Source organism: Apium graveolens, chromosome 11 (genome assembly GCF_009905375.1).
Source record: "Apium graveolens cultivar Ventura chromosome 11, ASM990537v1, whole genome shotgun sequence".
In the NCBI taxonomy this organism is placed as follows: Eukaryota; Viridiplantae; Streptophyta; class Magnoliopsida; order Apiales; family Apiaceae; genus Apium; species Apium graveolens.
In genome coordinates, this window is record NC_133657.1 from 201,598,854 (window position 1) to 201,615,821 (window position 16,968).

The 16,968-nt window shown below is 32.4% G+C and overlaps 1 protein-coding gene across 1 annotated transcript; it reads left to right on the forward strand.

The window, feature by feature from the left end:
• The first annotated feature begins 5,091 nt into the window (after positions 1 to 5,091).
• LOC141697489 (eukaryotic translation initiation factor 4E-1-like) lies at positions 5,092 to 9,443 on the forward strand. The gene is made up of 5 exons (XM_074501894.1): positions 5,092 to 5,470; positions 7,426 to 7,591; positions 7,663 to 7,788; positions 9,019 to 9,084; positions 9,209 to 9,443. Exons 1-5 carry the CDS (start codon positions 5,184 to 5,186, stop codon positions 9,257 to 9,259), a joined length of 696 nt encoding a protein of 231 aa, XP_074357995.1. The 5' UTR covers positions 5,092 to 5,183; the 3' UTR covers positions 9,260 to 9,443.
• The last annotated feature ends 7,525 nt before the right edge of the window (positions 9,444 to 16,968 follow it).

Consider the following 16,968-nt stretch of genomic DNA (forward strand, 5'->3'; position numbering starts at 1 on the left):
CCTTATCCAAAGATCCCAGAGATACAGTGTCAAAGAACAGAATTTCTAAGATCTACAAGAATGGTAAACTAATCTGTGTGGTGGCTGGACATCCACAGTTTGCAGAAGCTAAGAAAGAAGAAAAGGTAAGGCTTAAACAACAACAAAAGCAAGCTGCTTTAGAAGCCAAGAACCCAGCCAAAAAGCCTGCAACCACAGAAATTACATTGCATGTTGTGACATCTGAAAATCTGGGTGAAGGAAAGAAAGAAGAACCAAAGCAGATAAAAAGAAAGTTTAGATACAAGATGCATGCAAAGAGGAAGATAAATTTTGATGAAGACAAGGAAGACTACATGTCAGCCCAATCTACAACCTCAAGCCAATCAGCCATACCTACTGTGAAAGAGGCTGAGTTTAAGGTTGATCCCAACATCACCTTTCATGGTGATCCTGTTGTTCCAAAGGATGAGCCTATAGATTGGGACAGCTTGCCTCTTCCTGATCTAAACCTTCCCATCTCTGATAAACAAAGGAAGACAAAAGAAAGAGTAGTCAAAACAGTCAAGTCTACCAAGCTCAAATCCAAGCAAGTGGCCAAACCCAAACCTAATGTCAACAAATGAGATCAACTCTTCATATGTGACATCAAAGAATTTTCAGACATAAATCTCTATATGGATGAACTTTAAGAAGTCAGATCTATTGATGCCTACAAGCACCTTCCTGAGAGACTAGTCTTTAGATACAAGGGTGGTAAAGAATTTACATGGCCACTTCACAGAATTCTCAATGAAGGTTATTCAACTCTAGTGATTGTCTTCTCCTCAATAAAGAAAATTTTTGGATTCAACATAGTAGAAAAGAAAATGGTTCTAAACAAGATTGAGGAGATAAGAAATAGCTGGAGAGGACCAAATGCACTCCCAAGAGTATTATCTATTCCTTTCACTGGAGAGAGGGTGCATTTGAGGCCATACTGGATCATGGAGTTCAAGGATGAAAAGAACATTAGAAGATTTTTTCAGATTGGAAGATCAACTAAAGATTTCAAGCAATGAAACTCTAAAAAAAATGCAAGAAAAGCTGGATCTAACAAATAATGAAGAATCAAAATTTTACAGACAACTCCAAAACCAGATTGAAGAGAAAGATGTAAAGCTGGGAAAGAAGCCATGGCAATCAAGGAAATGATCTTAATTTGCTCAGTCTAGAGGAGCACCCGGAAAATGATCTATAAGACACTCTACAAATCTTTCTCTATGAGAATTTTTAATAAACTGCAGCACTTGAAATTTTAATCTACTGTATTTCATTCTGTATTCATAAAGTGTTTTGTTATCATCAAGTTTCTCTTAATATATGGCTACAATTCTAATAGACATAATTTGGGGGAGATTGTTAGGAATATGTTGTGTACTTGATGATAACTTGAACAAAACACTTAGTAGATTTTAGTTAAGTGATTTTGTAGCTTTCAACGGATGATCATTTTCAACATCCGTTGAAAGAGTAGCTTATGTAACAATAAGACTAGTAGCACAATTCTGTATACTTGAATGACTTAGTGAACTAGATGTTGTAGATTGTTCAAGTCATGTTAACTACTAGATTGATATGCAAGATATGATGGTGAATTGTAAATATTAGATACATTATAATCTTGTATAAATGAAATAGAGTTAACTACCAAAAAGATAGTCTCAACGGATGATTCACAAAACTCCAATGGATGATCAAAATAAGTCTCGACAGATGATCAACCAAAGTTCCAACGAATGATCAATCTAAGTTCCAACGGATGTTCAAACTCAAAAGAGCAGTTGATAGTGACTTGACAGTCACATGCGTTGGTTGTATACAAATGGAATGTGGCAGCCTGTTTGAAGGTTTTAGAGAACAAAGAAGCATTTTCATTTCCATGCTAAACAGATGATATTTAAAGATGCTGGAAAGAGAAGTGTAGCAACATGAAGTTAGACTAGATATAGTTTGTCTTATTATCTTGTCTTTTTATCATGTAACTTGGTGATATATAAATCAAGAGTAGCAAGTTGAAAAATATCCAAGTTAGTGAGCAATTTTACCAGAGAAATAGATAATGTAAAATCTATTAAGAATTTCTCTGTTCTTGTATTCTCAACTTGTAAGCAGCGGTGAACAATTTTGTTACACATAGTTCTCAACTTAATATATATATCTCTGGTGCAAAAGTTTAATCCACCAGAAAATTTTTAAATACTTGTATTTATTTACTTTGTGCTTTGATGTTAATATTACTTCCATTCCGCACCTTGCTAAATCAAACACAAATATATATTTATAGAAGAACAGTTCATGAAATTTGAAAAGGAGTCAGAATTACATTCAACCCCGCCCCCACCTTCTGTAATTCTTGTTTAGATTATTTTGGAATAACATTATCTACTATAGCACAAACCCGAGCTTCAAATATATGGACCTACCATTATTAATGATAAGAGATGATAAATTCCCTACATAATTAAGGAATTATTTAACAGTAGTTTATATAAGAGTCAACTGAGACTTTTCCTCGCTACTCAGTGCTCAATGTGCTTGTTCCTTAACAATATGAGAATAAAAGGAAGGCACTGAAAAGCCTGAATTTTACTGACCTTTCTATGTACTTGTGCAAGCTCTTGTTGAAACTCTGCAAGTTCCATTTTAACAGTGCCAATGGATTTGTATTCTCGGGCCAGAGGGTTCAATACATCAATAACCTACACGCAACTCTCGGTGAGAAAGACCTTAGACCTTAACTAACATCCATAAATATGAACAGATTAAATTTTATAAACCGAAGCTTCATGTATAAAACTCTAATACAGATACAACATGGAGCTTACATGCTAGAGTCAAGCCACCATGAAATCAGTTCCCATTCTAAAGTCTACATATATATATTAAAAACAAAGTCGGATCTTGAACATGTAATCCACTACTTCAGCATTAACATTTCTACGAACATCAATGATTTATCAGACTATGTTGTTCATTCAAGAAATTAGTTTGATAATCCAACACACTGAAAGGTAATCATGATGTCAAATTAATGAGTCGTACATTACCCTAGAAACAAATAGAATATAATTCAGTACCATAAAAAGAAAATAATGTTAGAAATTGATATATATATATATAACAAAAATTGCAAATATCCAACTATAAAAATATAAAATTAAACTTACATTGCTCTTTGCTTTAAGTCTTTTATCAAAGAAAAAATAATGCCCAAAATAAACATGAAAAAAAGATAACAATTCTTGTCAACCTGGGCCTGAAATCTGTTTCAATAAAAATGTAATTACTTGGTCAAACACGTTATATATTGTTATTAATAATCAAGCTGTAACCAAAAATCAAGTTTCTACATATTTTGAACCGAAACCAAGCTCTAACGAAAAATTATTTAAATCCAAATCAAACCTCTTAACTAATTGAATCCTTGAACACCAAATTAACCTCAAATTTTCAAGAAGTCTTTTCAAATATTGAAACCCCCCAATATAAACCCTAATTAGAGAAAGCCGAAAATATTATAAACCAATTTGCAAAATCTCGAAAACCCCCCAAATCTTGAACCCTTGAATGATATTTGAGAGAGAGAGGGTGAGAGCTACGTTCGTTAGAGAGTATGACACTCGAGCAGTTCCTTTGTCTTTTTGGTTAAAATTATTGAGCTGAGGGACGCGACAATTTTGCTGCTACTAAAATTTCACTACCCGCTCCAGAATTCTCTATCATTTTCATATAACTGCATTAAATTATTAATATTTTAATAACCTTGATCATTTTAATCTTAATTATGAATCATAAATTATTTCATAAAATATATCTTGAATCACTCTATTAGTGAACTGTTATTTTTTAGAACATAAAAATACTTTTTACACTATATATTTATTATTACTTAAATAACTATTATTTTTAATATTTTAGTAATATATATATATATATTACATTTTAATAGTTTTTATTGCTTTCAAATTATTAGAAACAATGTTATTTTTATCAATATAATATTGTAAATCACTACAATAATATTATTAAATTCTAAAATAAATAAAATATATATTGTAATTATTATTTCATTTCTATGTAAACAATTATTAATTAGTTAAATTAACAAAAAAATCATCTTTATATATATGTAATTTTGGTAACACATTGTAAATATACTGCAACATCAAAAAGGAGTAGTTGCGATAAATATTTGTTTAGAATGCTACTATTACAATTTTCTTCGAAACCCCAGGATCAAGGGTTGTACTATGAAATCTATGGTGTATTGTATGTAGCTGTGTCCATATCTAGTGTTAAATAGATCGTCAACTGCATGTGATATATATATATATAGACGAGTTTACCGGTTTAATTTCGAATAACTTCCAATCTTAATTGTTTAAACGTGTTCGGTTTTAATTCGACCAATGCCAATTAATTTGCATTTAACACATTTGAATTCCTAACTTCTGATGCTGTTGAGTTTATTAGGATAATGCATAAGATCATGAATAAGAATATTATGAATGCAGACTCGACTAAATATATTTTTTGTAGGATAAAATTTTCTATTTAATCCGATATTTCGGAACTGTTTGTTACTCGCCAATATGCGTGCATTTGTGTATTTGTTTTGATAAAATTCATTTTTTTAAAAAAAATTTTAATAAATATTTTTTTGAAACCATAAATAAATATTATTAAATATGTATACCATAATCTAATAACTAAATTATAATTTCCGACGAAAATTTTAACATTTTATTTTTTGGGAAATTACCTAAAATACCTATGTTTTTCAAACTTATTTTAAAAATTCAAAGTTAATTTTGAAAATAAAATTTTTTAAATTTCATTTTGAAAAATACGATTTGCAACCTCCACAACCTGTGATGCAACTTAATTTCAAATTTTGAAAATATTGATTTTAAAATTATATCCGTTGCCTTTCAAATTTACAACCGAATCAACTTTAATATCAACTAAAGAAAAAAGGGCATAACATGGTGTAGAAGTTGCAAATTGTATTTTTAGAAATGAAACGACCATAGTAGCCCTGGTGTCTTCCCATTCTTATCCGGCCCACACCGTAACAGGCCTCTAAGGCTCTAAGGCTCTAAGGCTCTAACCCATTCAATAAACACACACAACTACACACACTTCACTTTCGTAACCCCAAAATGGCGGAACAGACGGAAAAGCTCGAAATCGAGCAAACAAATCAAAATGACGCCGTCAAATCTAGAACTCTAAACGATGACGCTGACAACGACGATCTCGAAGAAGGCGAGATCGCAGGAAACGACGACGTTTCGTCATCAACGAAGGCTCTAGAAGCTGTAATGCATCCTCTAGAACATTCCTGGACGTTTTGGTATGACGGTCCCTCGGCTAAGTCGAGACAAACTGATTGGGGAAGCTCTATGCGCCCTATTTACACTTTCTCTCATGTTGAATTGTTTTGGAGGTATTTTTAATCTCGATAAATGAATAATCTCAATAAATTTGTGATTTCGATGTTTTTAATCTCGATAAGTTTGTTATTTCGGTGTTTTAACATTTCGCGTTCTCCATAAATGAATAGAATAAGGTTTTATGATGTTTTAATATTTCATGTTCACGATGAACGTATAAATATAATCTCGGTAAATTTGTTATTTCGATCTCCGACTCTTAATAAATTAGTGATTTCGGCGTTTTTATGTTTCGTGTCCTTGATAAATGAATAACCTCGATAAGTTTGTTATTTTGGTGTTTTAACATTTCATGTTCTCGATAAATGAATAGAATTAGGTTTTACGATGTTTTAATATTTCGTGTTCTCGGTGAACGTATAATCTCGATAAATTTGTTATTTCGGTGTTTTAGTATTTCGTGTAATCTTGGAGAATTAGGTTTTTTGATATTTTAATATTTCGTGTTCTCGAGAAATGGATAGTATTGATAAATTTGTGTTTTGGATGTTTTAATATTTCGCATTCCTGATAATATGTTATTTAGATGTTGTATTGGTGGTTCGGGGTATAATAGCTTTAAAATTTTACCGAGGTATAATATGTATAATATAAAACTAGTAATCTCCATGTTTTGATAGATTTATTGGTTAGCTTTAATAGTTTATAGAGGTTCTTGATAAATTAGTAATCTCGAAGTTTTGATGTAATTATTGGTTAGGTTTAATAGTCTTCTAGAGGTTCTTGACAAATTAGTAATCTCGATGTGTAAATGTGATTACCGGTTAGCTTTGATAGTCTTCTGGAGGTTCTCGATAAATTTATAATCTTGATTTTTTATATCTTTAATCGGTTACATTTTAATAGTTTTAATGGTTTTGTGAAGGAACCGAAATATAGAATCTCGATATATTATATCTCGATGTTTGATAGGTAAGTGTATGTATAACATAGAGGAATTGCTGGAATTGGTAGATTGATGAAATTCTGTCCCGAGGGCCGAGGCTAATACTTTATGGAAGTTTAAGTGTGTATTTATGTGATTGGGATTGCATTGAGGAGTTTGAGCTATGTTGTTCAAGTAATGTTGATAATGAGGTTTTAGGTTTAATTTGATGTGTGACGAGTGATTATGTAGGAGATTTAGTTGTATATGTGTATGCTTTATGTTATTGATTGAGATCAAAGTGAGAACGAGAAGTTTGGTTAAAAATATGTGAGTGATGATTATTGAGTAATCTCTAGTAGTCTAGTGTGTTTTGTTGAATACAGAGACTGTTTTGTTTGGGATTTTTCTGTGTTTTATTTACTAAATACGAGATAAGGGATAGCTAAGGACATTTGAATAGTAGAGGAAATTATGTTAGTTTTGTTTTTGTTAGAATGGAATAAGCTGAATTAAGTTGAGTGAACTAGAAGATGGTACTGGCTTTGATTATTTGAAATTGAAAAAAATGGAGCTTAAAGAATTATCTTGCCAAGTTGCTTATGTGGCAAATATTATCTATTTAACGAAAAGTTTGCAAAAAAGGCCCTTTCTTGTGCTGTAAGGGTTTTGACAGGTGCTAGTTTCTCAGATAGATCAACTCAACCTGCCCTGATATGCCAAAGAGAGATTCAGAGGGAGAGTCATGCTAAAAATTTGTAGTATTTGGTGTATTCAACTAATGATATAATTTGTCTTAAACTATGCAAGTTTTACACTCATAACTCAAGTACTCAATTGTTGAAAATATAACATGAATGCATTTTTCAAGAACTTATTTGAGTAGAAGATTCTCAATTGTTAATTTTGTTTGTTAATCTTGATTAAAGTATCTACAGGTTTCTTACTTAATTTTGAAAATGTTTTAACTATTTTCCAAATTATCTCAGTTGGGAGAATAATTGCTTGGTCTTTATCTTATGATTTATCATCTCTAGATTATCTTTTATATCTGAATGTGTGTGCCTTTTACTTTCTTTGAAGCCTCTACAACAATATACACCATCCAAGCAAGCTGACTACTGGAGCAGATCTGTACTGTTTTAAGGATCATATTGAGCCAAAGTGGGAGGACCCTATTTGTGCTAACGGAGGGAAGTGGACTGCTACCTTTCAGAAGGGGAAATCTGACAATGCCTGGATGTCCTCGGTAAGTGTAGCATAATTTTTTAAGAGAAGCTTATGCATTGGTTTTTAACTATTTACATTATTGATTTATAGTTGCTAGCAATGATTGGGGAGCAATTTGATCATGGAGATGAAATCTGTGGAGCAGTAGTCAATGTCAGAGCCAGGCAGGAAAAAATATCCTTATGGACCAAGAATGCTGCAAATGAAGCAGCTCAGGTAATCGCTTCAACTTCACCTATAAATGTTTTAGTCCAGACTTAAATGTTATTGTTCAAGTGCTGTTGTTCTAATTTAGCAAGTGAGAATATTGTTTTGTTCTGTATGGAGTTAATTTATTACGTATATAGTATGAGGAGGGGGGGAGGGGGCAAAGAGAAATGGACTCTTGACATTTAATGGCACTAGTGTCTACTTAGACACTCGATGATTCTCCATAATCATGTTATCTTGTGTCAAAAAAGACCTTTAAATCTAGATGCATATACGAGGTTGGTGCAGCGTGTTTTATATTTCTTCACTCTGTTCATCCCTATACTTGAATTACTTATATATTTTGGTACCTATCATGTTTAAGCACATATGTTGTATACTTATTTGTAAGGGGACAATTGTAATAACCCATAAAAAATAAGAAATTGATCTTTAAGCGAAGTTGAAAATGGAAGACATGGCGTTGTAATTCTAGAAGCTCTTGATTTTTAAGAAGGGTATAAATTTTAGGGTGGTTACAATATTGTAGTAGTAGTATTTTAGTCAGGTGCAGGATACTTGAATAGATTTGTGATACATATATATTGGGATGTTTTTGTAAGCATATCATGCACTAGGCTGGTACCTCTTTTCAATTTAGGTTAACAAAATAGGGACATGGGAACAATTTATTCTTTTTAATAAATATGTTACAAGGACGAAGGACCATTTAATACAAAACTTATTTATTTGTTTACCCTTCCTGATTATTGATTATACTATTCCTTGTTCCGTTGCGACCCTGCGTATATGCACATCTAGGATTATAGAGATAGATGCGTATAGAGTCCTGTGCAGTATGGCTGCCTTGTTTAATGGCTGATTTTGTTCACGCAAGTCTGTATTTTACTACTTTTAGGGATAAACAAATTGTTGGTGAACCTAGTGAAATTGCCTTACTTTTGCAGCAGTTTCTGTATGATATCAGGCTCCAAAACAGTTCATATAATTTTCTTATTTACATGACCTCCAGCCTTACAAAAACTTTGTATCAAGGTCAAACTGTTTTCATTTGTAAGTGTGCACAAACAGATTTGACCTCAGGCTTGGCTTATATATTAAAATGTGAGCTTGAGCATGTTTTACCCAGCTGTGCTCAGCTTGATATGGTCAAATTACTGTGTATTATGATGTCTGTAATGAACTCCACCCTCCTTGGCTTATGAAAATTTTATTATGTTTTCTTGTTTTAAACAGTTAAGCATTGGGAAACAGTGGAAGATGTTTCTTGACTACAATGAGCAGATAGGATTCATATTCCATGTATGTACAATTACATTCTTATTTCTATAATCGGCATTCATGTTCTATAATTTTAAATCTGTTGATTTTTTCCTTTGATTTCTTTAAATTTCGGTATTGAAATAGATGTTCCATTCTATTGTAGGATGATGCAAAGAGACTCGAAAAAAATGCTAAGAATAAATACACTGCATGAGTCACATGAAAGCTGGAAGCAGAAACTATTGTTAGAAATTTCAATTTTATGATTAGATATGCTTTCAGTATCCTATCTGAGTTTCGATGTCAGTATTTTAGGAACTAAATTTCTGCTTGGCAGTATATACTGAACTGCTAACGTTGTGAACATGCTAAATTAGTTTATCTTCTTATGTTAACCATTATGCTGTAAATTGCAACTAATTTTGTTTCACGCTTATGATATGTTCTGAGAGTATTTCCTTGTCGGAAACCTGCTGCCTTCGCGTTTTCAGTCAGTTGCCACCATGCCATATGTGTAAACTTAAATTCGAAATGCATGACATTGTATATTATAGTAGTTACAGTTAAGAGGACTTGGATAGGTAATTAGAGTAACTAGTCGAATTTCATTCGATTAGAATATAAAACACTCTTAATGCATTTTATGATATTGAAATGTGATAATAGTAAACCTGACTGTTCTGGAAATCGAAGAGTCTGTATCAGTCTGAATGTAAAAATTTTAGAAGATTTCAGACATAGTAGTTAATAGAAGTCCTGGAGGATGTCATACTAACTGTGGTCAATCGAGCCCAAGTAACCCACCAACTTACGATACCTGTGTCCGTTCCATTTCTATACAAACTTAGATTTTAACTGGGCAAATGGGGAAATGTGGGGGAGTGAAATTAATACTCCGGTAGAAAATATATTATCCTGGTGAGCCCAGCTCCGAACACCTTGAGATTTCAGGAGAATCGGTAACTTTACAGTTTCATTCTATTATACCTTTTCTAAGTAAATAATTACCTAGTCAGAATTGTCATGTTGTGGTGCTTTGGGTGGTGACCCTGAACTCAAGACCATACTCCAGTGCTTCTCTGGTAATTGCTATGCCGACGCCAATAGTTGGCAGCTTTTTTGGATAGATAGTAAACTCCGCTAGTCAACTGGCATTAGATTAACGATCTTGTATTGAAGGATGCCCTTGAAATTGAATTTTACGTTTTGTACGAGTTTTAACAAGTTCGTGATCCTTACTTTTATGTGACATTGCTCTTTTGGAGTGCTAATGACCTGTAACAGACTTTTATACATGTTCTTTTGGTTGTATTTTCGTGGTCGGGGTTCAAGATTAATGAAAACAAATATTTTCGTGGTCGGGGTTCAAGATTAATGAAAACAAATTTACTTTAGTTTACTGCATCATACCGCTGGGTTTACAATGTGGAGAGCATCTCCAACACACTTTATATTATTCAGCCTCTCAAATCAAAAATTGAGAGGAAGAATTAAGATGTTGCTCCAATACTCTTTAAATTCACTCTTAATTTTAAGAGTCTAATTTCTCTATTCAATTTTAAGAGCCAAATTTTACTCCTAGATCATCTCCAATGGTCTCTAAAGTCACTTTTTAATGATAATATAAAATATTGATTCTTAGTAATTTAATGTACATTCATGTCAAATACATGATCTCAGATGAGATGTCAGAATATAAATTTTGAACCACTTGAACTATTAAACCGTGCACAATATTAAATTATTTTTATTAAATAGAAGTATAATACAAAGTTGAGAGAAAATAGGTGCTCGTATTATTTTATAATAAAATATAACTTAAGAGTAAGTAGTAGGCTATTAAAAGAGAGGAGAAACAAGATGCTCTTAGAGCATGTGCAGCGCGGGGTTGCTTTGCACCTCGAAACGCGTGAAATGACCCTTTCATCAGATAAAGGCACCGGACAGCATTGTGGGAAATAAAAAAAACTAGCCCAGTCCCTCTTCCCCGGGCTGGGACAGTTCAGTTTTTTAATATATTTTTCATCCATCTTTTGTTAAAACTGTGCAGTTCAACGAGAATCGTTATATTGTAACGTTTAAATTTTATGTTTTCTTGTATGTTGTTTTCAATTTCATGTTTTTAATAATATAATGCATTTTAATTACGGGTCATATTTTTTATTTTACTGACATTTTTAAAAAAAATAATTACTTTAATTTTATTATTAAAACTTTTATACTAATAAATTAAAATTAAAATCAAATAATAAAAATAATTATTAAATATATAATATAATAATAATACAAGAGTGCTACACAAATGTGGGAAGTGGGCTTAATATTGGATAGATTGGGGTCACCTTTTTTATGGGGTCATTTCGGATGACGTGGCGGGGAATGCGTAAGTGTCCCGGGGGAGTTGACCCCAAGGGCTGTGGATGCTCTTAAGGTTTTGAAGAGGGTCTAAAAGTTTATTGGGCATCTATTTTTACGAAAACTTTCTATTTTTTTAACTTAAGAGCTTGTTTAGAGAGTTTGTTGGGGATGATCTTAACTATTATTTTATAATAAATTCTTGACAACACTATCTTTCTATTTCCACTTTTGTCTTTTTTTAAATTCAAGATGTTTTTAATAATAAAGATAGATTAAGGAGTCAATTTAAATAATATTGTTGAAGATGAGGACATATTAAATCATTAAGAATCAGTAATTTATATTCTTTATAAAGAGTGAGCTAATAATATATTGAAAATGATATTGTTTACTTTGTTTTAAAGATAATATTCTCATTGCTGACATGTCGAAAATAATATTTATACCAATTTCTAAATTAGTTGCATGTGCAAGGAGATTGGCACCGTAAATAACAGGGGATAAAGAAGATAACATTATAAAATGGCAAAAAATAGTTTTAACAAAATGCCTGGGCTCCAATATTGAACATTAATACATGGAAATAATTTTATTTATTATTACCATGATTGCGAGTACAATCAGAATGCTCTCGATGTATCAAGAAAAAAGTTCTTTATTTTAGAATACAAAATCAATTAAAATTGGCATTTGCTATTGAGCCTAATTTGATGGTCGCATTCACAAGTAAATTGTCCGCAATTCGATTCAGACTCATTTGAAATTATCTTAGAATATAAGCTTTCAAAAAAAAATGCATGATACATAATGCTTAGTACAGCAGTATAATTAAAAATATTTTGGACACGACACGACTTACACGACGTGAAACGTCACGAAAATTTAGAATTTGCGTTTGCCTTTTTAATACATGACACAAAAATTACACGAACACGAAAGTACAAGACCGATATTTAGTGTCGTTTTTGTATTTTTCCTTAAAGTACACGACTCGATCGATATAAAAAATATTATAATTTAATATTAACATTTATAATAAATATATATATATATATTTTAAATTTTGAACTATTTAGAGATGAGAATGAATAATTTGTTATAAAATATAATTAGGACATGTTGTATATATTAAAAGTCTAAAACTTCCAATAAAATTCATTTTTTCAAAACTATTAATTGTTGCTCGAAAAAAAATAAACATATTAATATTAAAATCATCTCAAAAGATACTAACTGTAAATAAATTTCTTATTATTGGTAAAAAAAATTCATTCGTTAAATTTTTTTCCTAAATGAATTAGTCAATTTATTTCATTTACCATTTGTCAGATTTATTGGGTTCTAAAATACTTATCCTCGCAAAAAAAAGAGTTAGCTTTGATTTTTAGGACGTGTTTTAAGGTTAAAAAAGACTTTTCCGAATTTTTATTTGAAATTCTCTTTTTAAAATAAAATAACAATTTTAAATTTAATTCCATAAAAGAAATTTTGAAAAAAAATATATGAAAATTTCTTTTTTGTTACACTTTACAATACATGTTATTTTCAGTTATTTTGGGAGGGACTCTTTCAAACTCTTAAATCTCCGCAAGGGATATAAAAGTTCTATCACCGCACCAACATCCTTATTAGAAAATTTAAATTTAATTTTAATTTATGCCTCAATACCGTGACATAATTAGGGATGACAAAATAATCCGATTCGACGGATATTCGATCCGAAACCCGAAATTTTGGATATACCGAACCCGAAGTTTTGGATTTGGATTTGGATTTGGATTTAAACTATACCGAACAGATACCCGATCCGAAATCCGAAATCCAATCCAAACCCGAAACCCGATCAAAACCCGACACATTTTTTATAAATTATATGTAATGTTTTAAATGTAATACATATAATTTACATAGTTTTCTTATTATTCGTGTAATAATAGATTATTATCAAGACTGTCAACACTTATTTAGTAAATTATAACTTTTAATATCAAAATCACCTTTTATTATGTAAGATATACTTTGTATATATTTATAAAAATAATAATTTGTGATAAAATACTATATATTATGTTATCAACATATTTTAGAAATTACTCAACATGTAAACCCGTGCAATATAATGTGTTTAACTACTTATAGTTTGTATATTTTAATTTTAGCTATAATATAAATGTGATTAATAATGTCTGTATGTATAAATAATATTAAATTTGACTAAATTATTCGTAATTTTGGATACTCGAAAAATACCCGATCCGATCCGAAACCCGACGGATTTGGATTTGGATAACCCGAAAATATTTGGATTTGGATTTGGATTTTACAATCACCGATCCGAACCCGACCCGTTGTCATCCCTAGACATAATGTTAGATGCGCTCAATGAAAATTTCTAATATCTCGGCTAAATTTTCCAAAATATTCAATTTAGCGGTATACCAGCAGATAAGGCTAATAGGAGAGTTCACCCCTTTCATATAGTTTTGCTTGACAGTTGTGTTTAAGTGCGCTGGATCCAAGCAATACATTCATCATGTCCCTACCGCGTACAGCCTACCGATTTCTGTTACTCCTACAAAATTACTCCCTCCGTCCCTCCCAAATGTTTCCATTTGGGTTGGGCACGGAGTTTAAGAAAAATGATAAAGTAGTGGAGTAAAGTTAAAAAAGTGAGTAAAGTGGTGGAACCGATTAATATTATATGTATAAAGTAGGTATAGTGGAGAGAAATAGTGGATTTAGTTATTTTAAAAATTATAAAAACTTTACTATTTTTGGAAAATTTTGAAATGTAAATAATTGGAAGGGACATCCCAAAAAGGAAAATGTAAACAATGAAGAGAATAAAGACTTATATAAACTATTTATGCACACACATAATGACCTAATACTCAAAGTTTGTAAGTACTGGAATGATTTGTGTTATTCTCTTGCTAAAATTGAATTGAGTACATACATATATATAAGGAAATAATCTAACTAAGGTGGGTATAACCATGCAACTATCTCCTGGAAAGTCTCTAACACCCCTATCGTCCCATGACTCTCCTAAAAACACGGGAAGACTTAGTCTAAAGCTAATAGCACGGCTTAACAACAACCATTATTCAAAAACACAAAACATAAATAAATAAAACAACTAAAACAAATAAAACAAGTTAGATTAATTTCCAATAATCTTCCCCTTAATCTAAACTTGTTTCTGCAGATTCTTAACATAGCCCGTATGGCATGCCTTGAACTGAAACAACTTCTTCATGCCCGTATGGCAAATACATTGATCCAGCCCGTGTGGCCTTTCTGTGCCCATATGGCACCACTGATCACAGCTCCTTTTGGATTTCTTATTTGCCCGTATGGCAATTTATTTCCTGCCCATATGGCATCCATTTCACAGCCCTTATGGCTATTATTCACAAGCCCGTATGGCTTGTCTTTGTTGGCCCATATGGCCTCTACAGCAATGCCGGTTCGTCGTCATGAAGCTGTGCTAGATTTGCTTCTTGACAGTGTTCTTTCTTTCGTCGAGGTTTGTCACACTATGAGGCGAAGTGACCATAAATGTTGCAACTGAAACATTTTATCTTGCTCTTGTCCAGTCTGCCCTTCCATTTCTGAGCTAAGAGAAGCTGTTGTTGCTCACTTTGCTCACTCCTACCTTTCATTCTTTCTTCATGGGCCTTGAGACGTCCCACCAGTTCTTCAACTGACATGACTTTAACATCTCCAAATTGTTCAATGTTTGAAGCTATTTGGAGGAACTTATCAGGCACAACTCGTAGAATCTTCCTTACAACATTGGATTCTTCCATAGCCTCTCCAAGAACTCGAATGTTAGTCACAATGCCACTTAGTTTCAAGCAGAAATCTTCTATCTTCTCTGATTCTTTCATCATGAGAGACTCGAATTCTCCCTTTAATGTCTGCACCCTAGCCTCCTGTACTCGTTCCACCCCCATACACATTGTCTTGATTGCCTCCCAAGCCTCCTTTGCTGTTTCCTTTTCTGCAATGGCCAACAACACATCCTCAGGCACACCTTGATAGGCTGCAAGAGCCATCTACACAGTCCTTTCATCTACTGCAGCCCTGGGTTCTTTCTGTTCAATAGCACCCCAAACACCTTGTGCCTTTATGAAGACCTACATTTTTAGGGACCAGGCAATGTAGTTGCTCTTGGTTAGCATAGGGTAGTTCACAGCCACAACACCTTCCTTTGTTCTTGGTGTCTCCATGGATTCTGATGTGTGTCGTGGTTGATACTTTGGCATAAACAGGACCTTCGAACCTGGGGAGCTCTGATACCAAATGAAGAGAATAAAGACTTATATAAACTATTTATGCACACACAGAATGACCTAATACTCAAAGTTTGTAAGTACTGGAATGATTTGTGTTATTCTCTTGCTAAAATTGAACTGATTACTTACATATATATAAGGAAATAATCAAACTAAGGTAGGTATAACCATGCAACTATCTCCTGGAAAGTCTCTAACACCCCTATCGTCCCTTGACTCTCCTAAAAACACTGGAAGACTTAATCTAAAGCTAATAGCACGGCTTAACAACCGCCATTATTCAAAAACACAAAACATAAATAAATAAAACAACTAAAACAAATCAAATAAGTTAGATTAATTTTCAACAAACAAATGGGGGACAGAGGGAGTAAAATTTGATACTGTTCGATGGCCGTCTCCCAATTTTTGCACTTGCCCTCATTTATATCATAAGGAGGGATCCATGAATTTAGTATCTTTTGAAGAAATACCCTTCTTTTCAATCTTGTATACTCCCTCGGTCTCATCCATTTCTTTACAATTACTATTTTGGGTCGTCTCATCCATTTCTTTACATTCCAAAAATAGTAAACTTTAATAATATTAAACACTATTACACCCACTAACTTCCTCCACTCTCTCAAATCTATTATTAAATATTGATAGCTCCCACTACTTTAACCACTTTTCATCACTTTACATGCATTTCACCAGAGATGTAAAGATCCTGATGGAACGGAGGGAGTAGCTATTTGTAGCCTCTCTTTCTATATATTTAATATATATCACTGTAGCTGATCTCTGTTTCAAGGTTTTGGATTAAAAAGATATAAAGTCCTCAACCTGGCGATTCTTCGTATCAAGAGAACCAGAGCATCGCTAGACAAACGCTCTCTCTCTCTCTCCCCCTCCTCCAAATCCCCCTCCTACTTCCCTCTCACTATTTCTTCGATTTCAGTAATTTTAAGCTGTTAATTATTCTGTTGATTAAAACGTAGTTTGTTTATGGTTAGGTCAAGTTCGGAAAATTGGTGTAAGGTTAGTTACATTAGGCGCATATTGTGTTAAAAGCTAACTATATTGTTGGTTTGCAGCTTTTTAATTAGGGTTTGTAGACTAAATGAACTACTTGAGTTTGTGAATATTATATCTTGTTGATGGATCATGGATATGTTATTTTTTGATTAGAATAAGTGTATGATTAAGTAGATTGGGTTAGTTTGTGTATTTATCTCGTGCATTATATAAGCACTTGTCATGTGCGAGCTTGTGTTATTTGTTA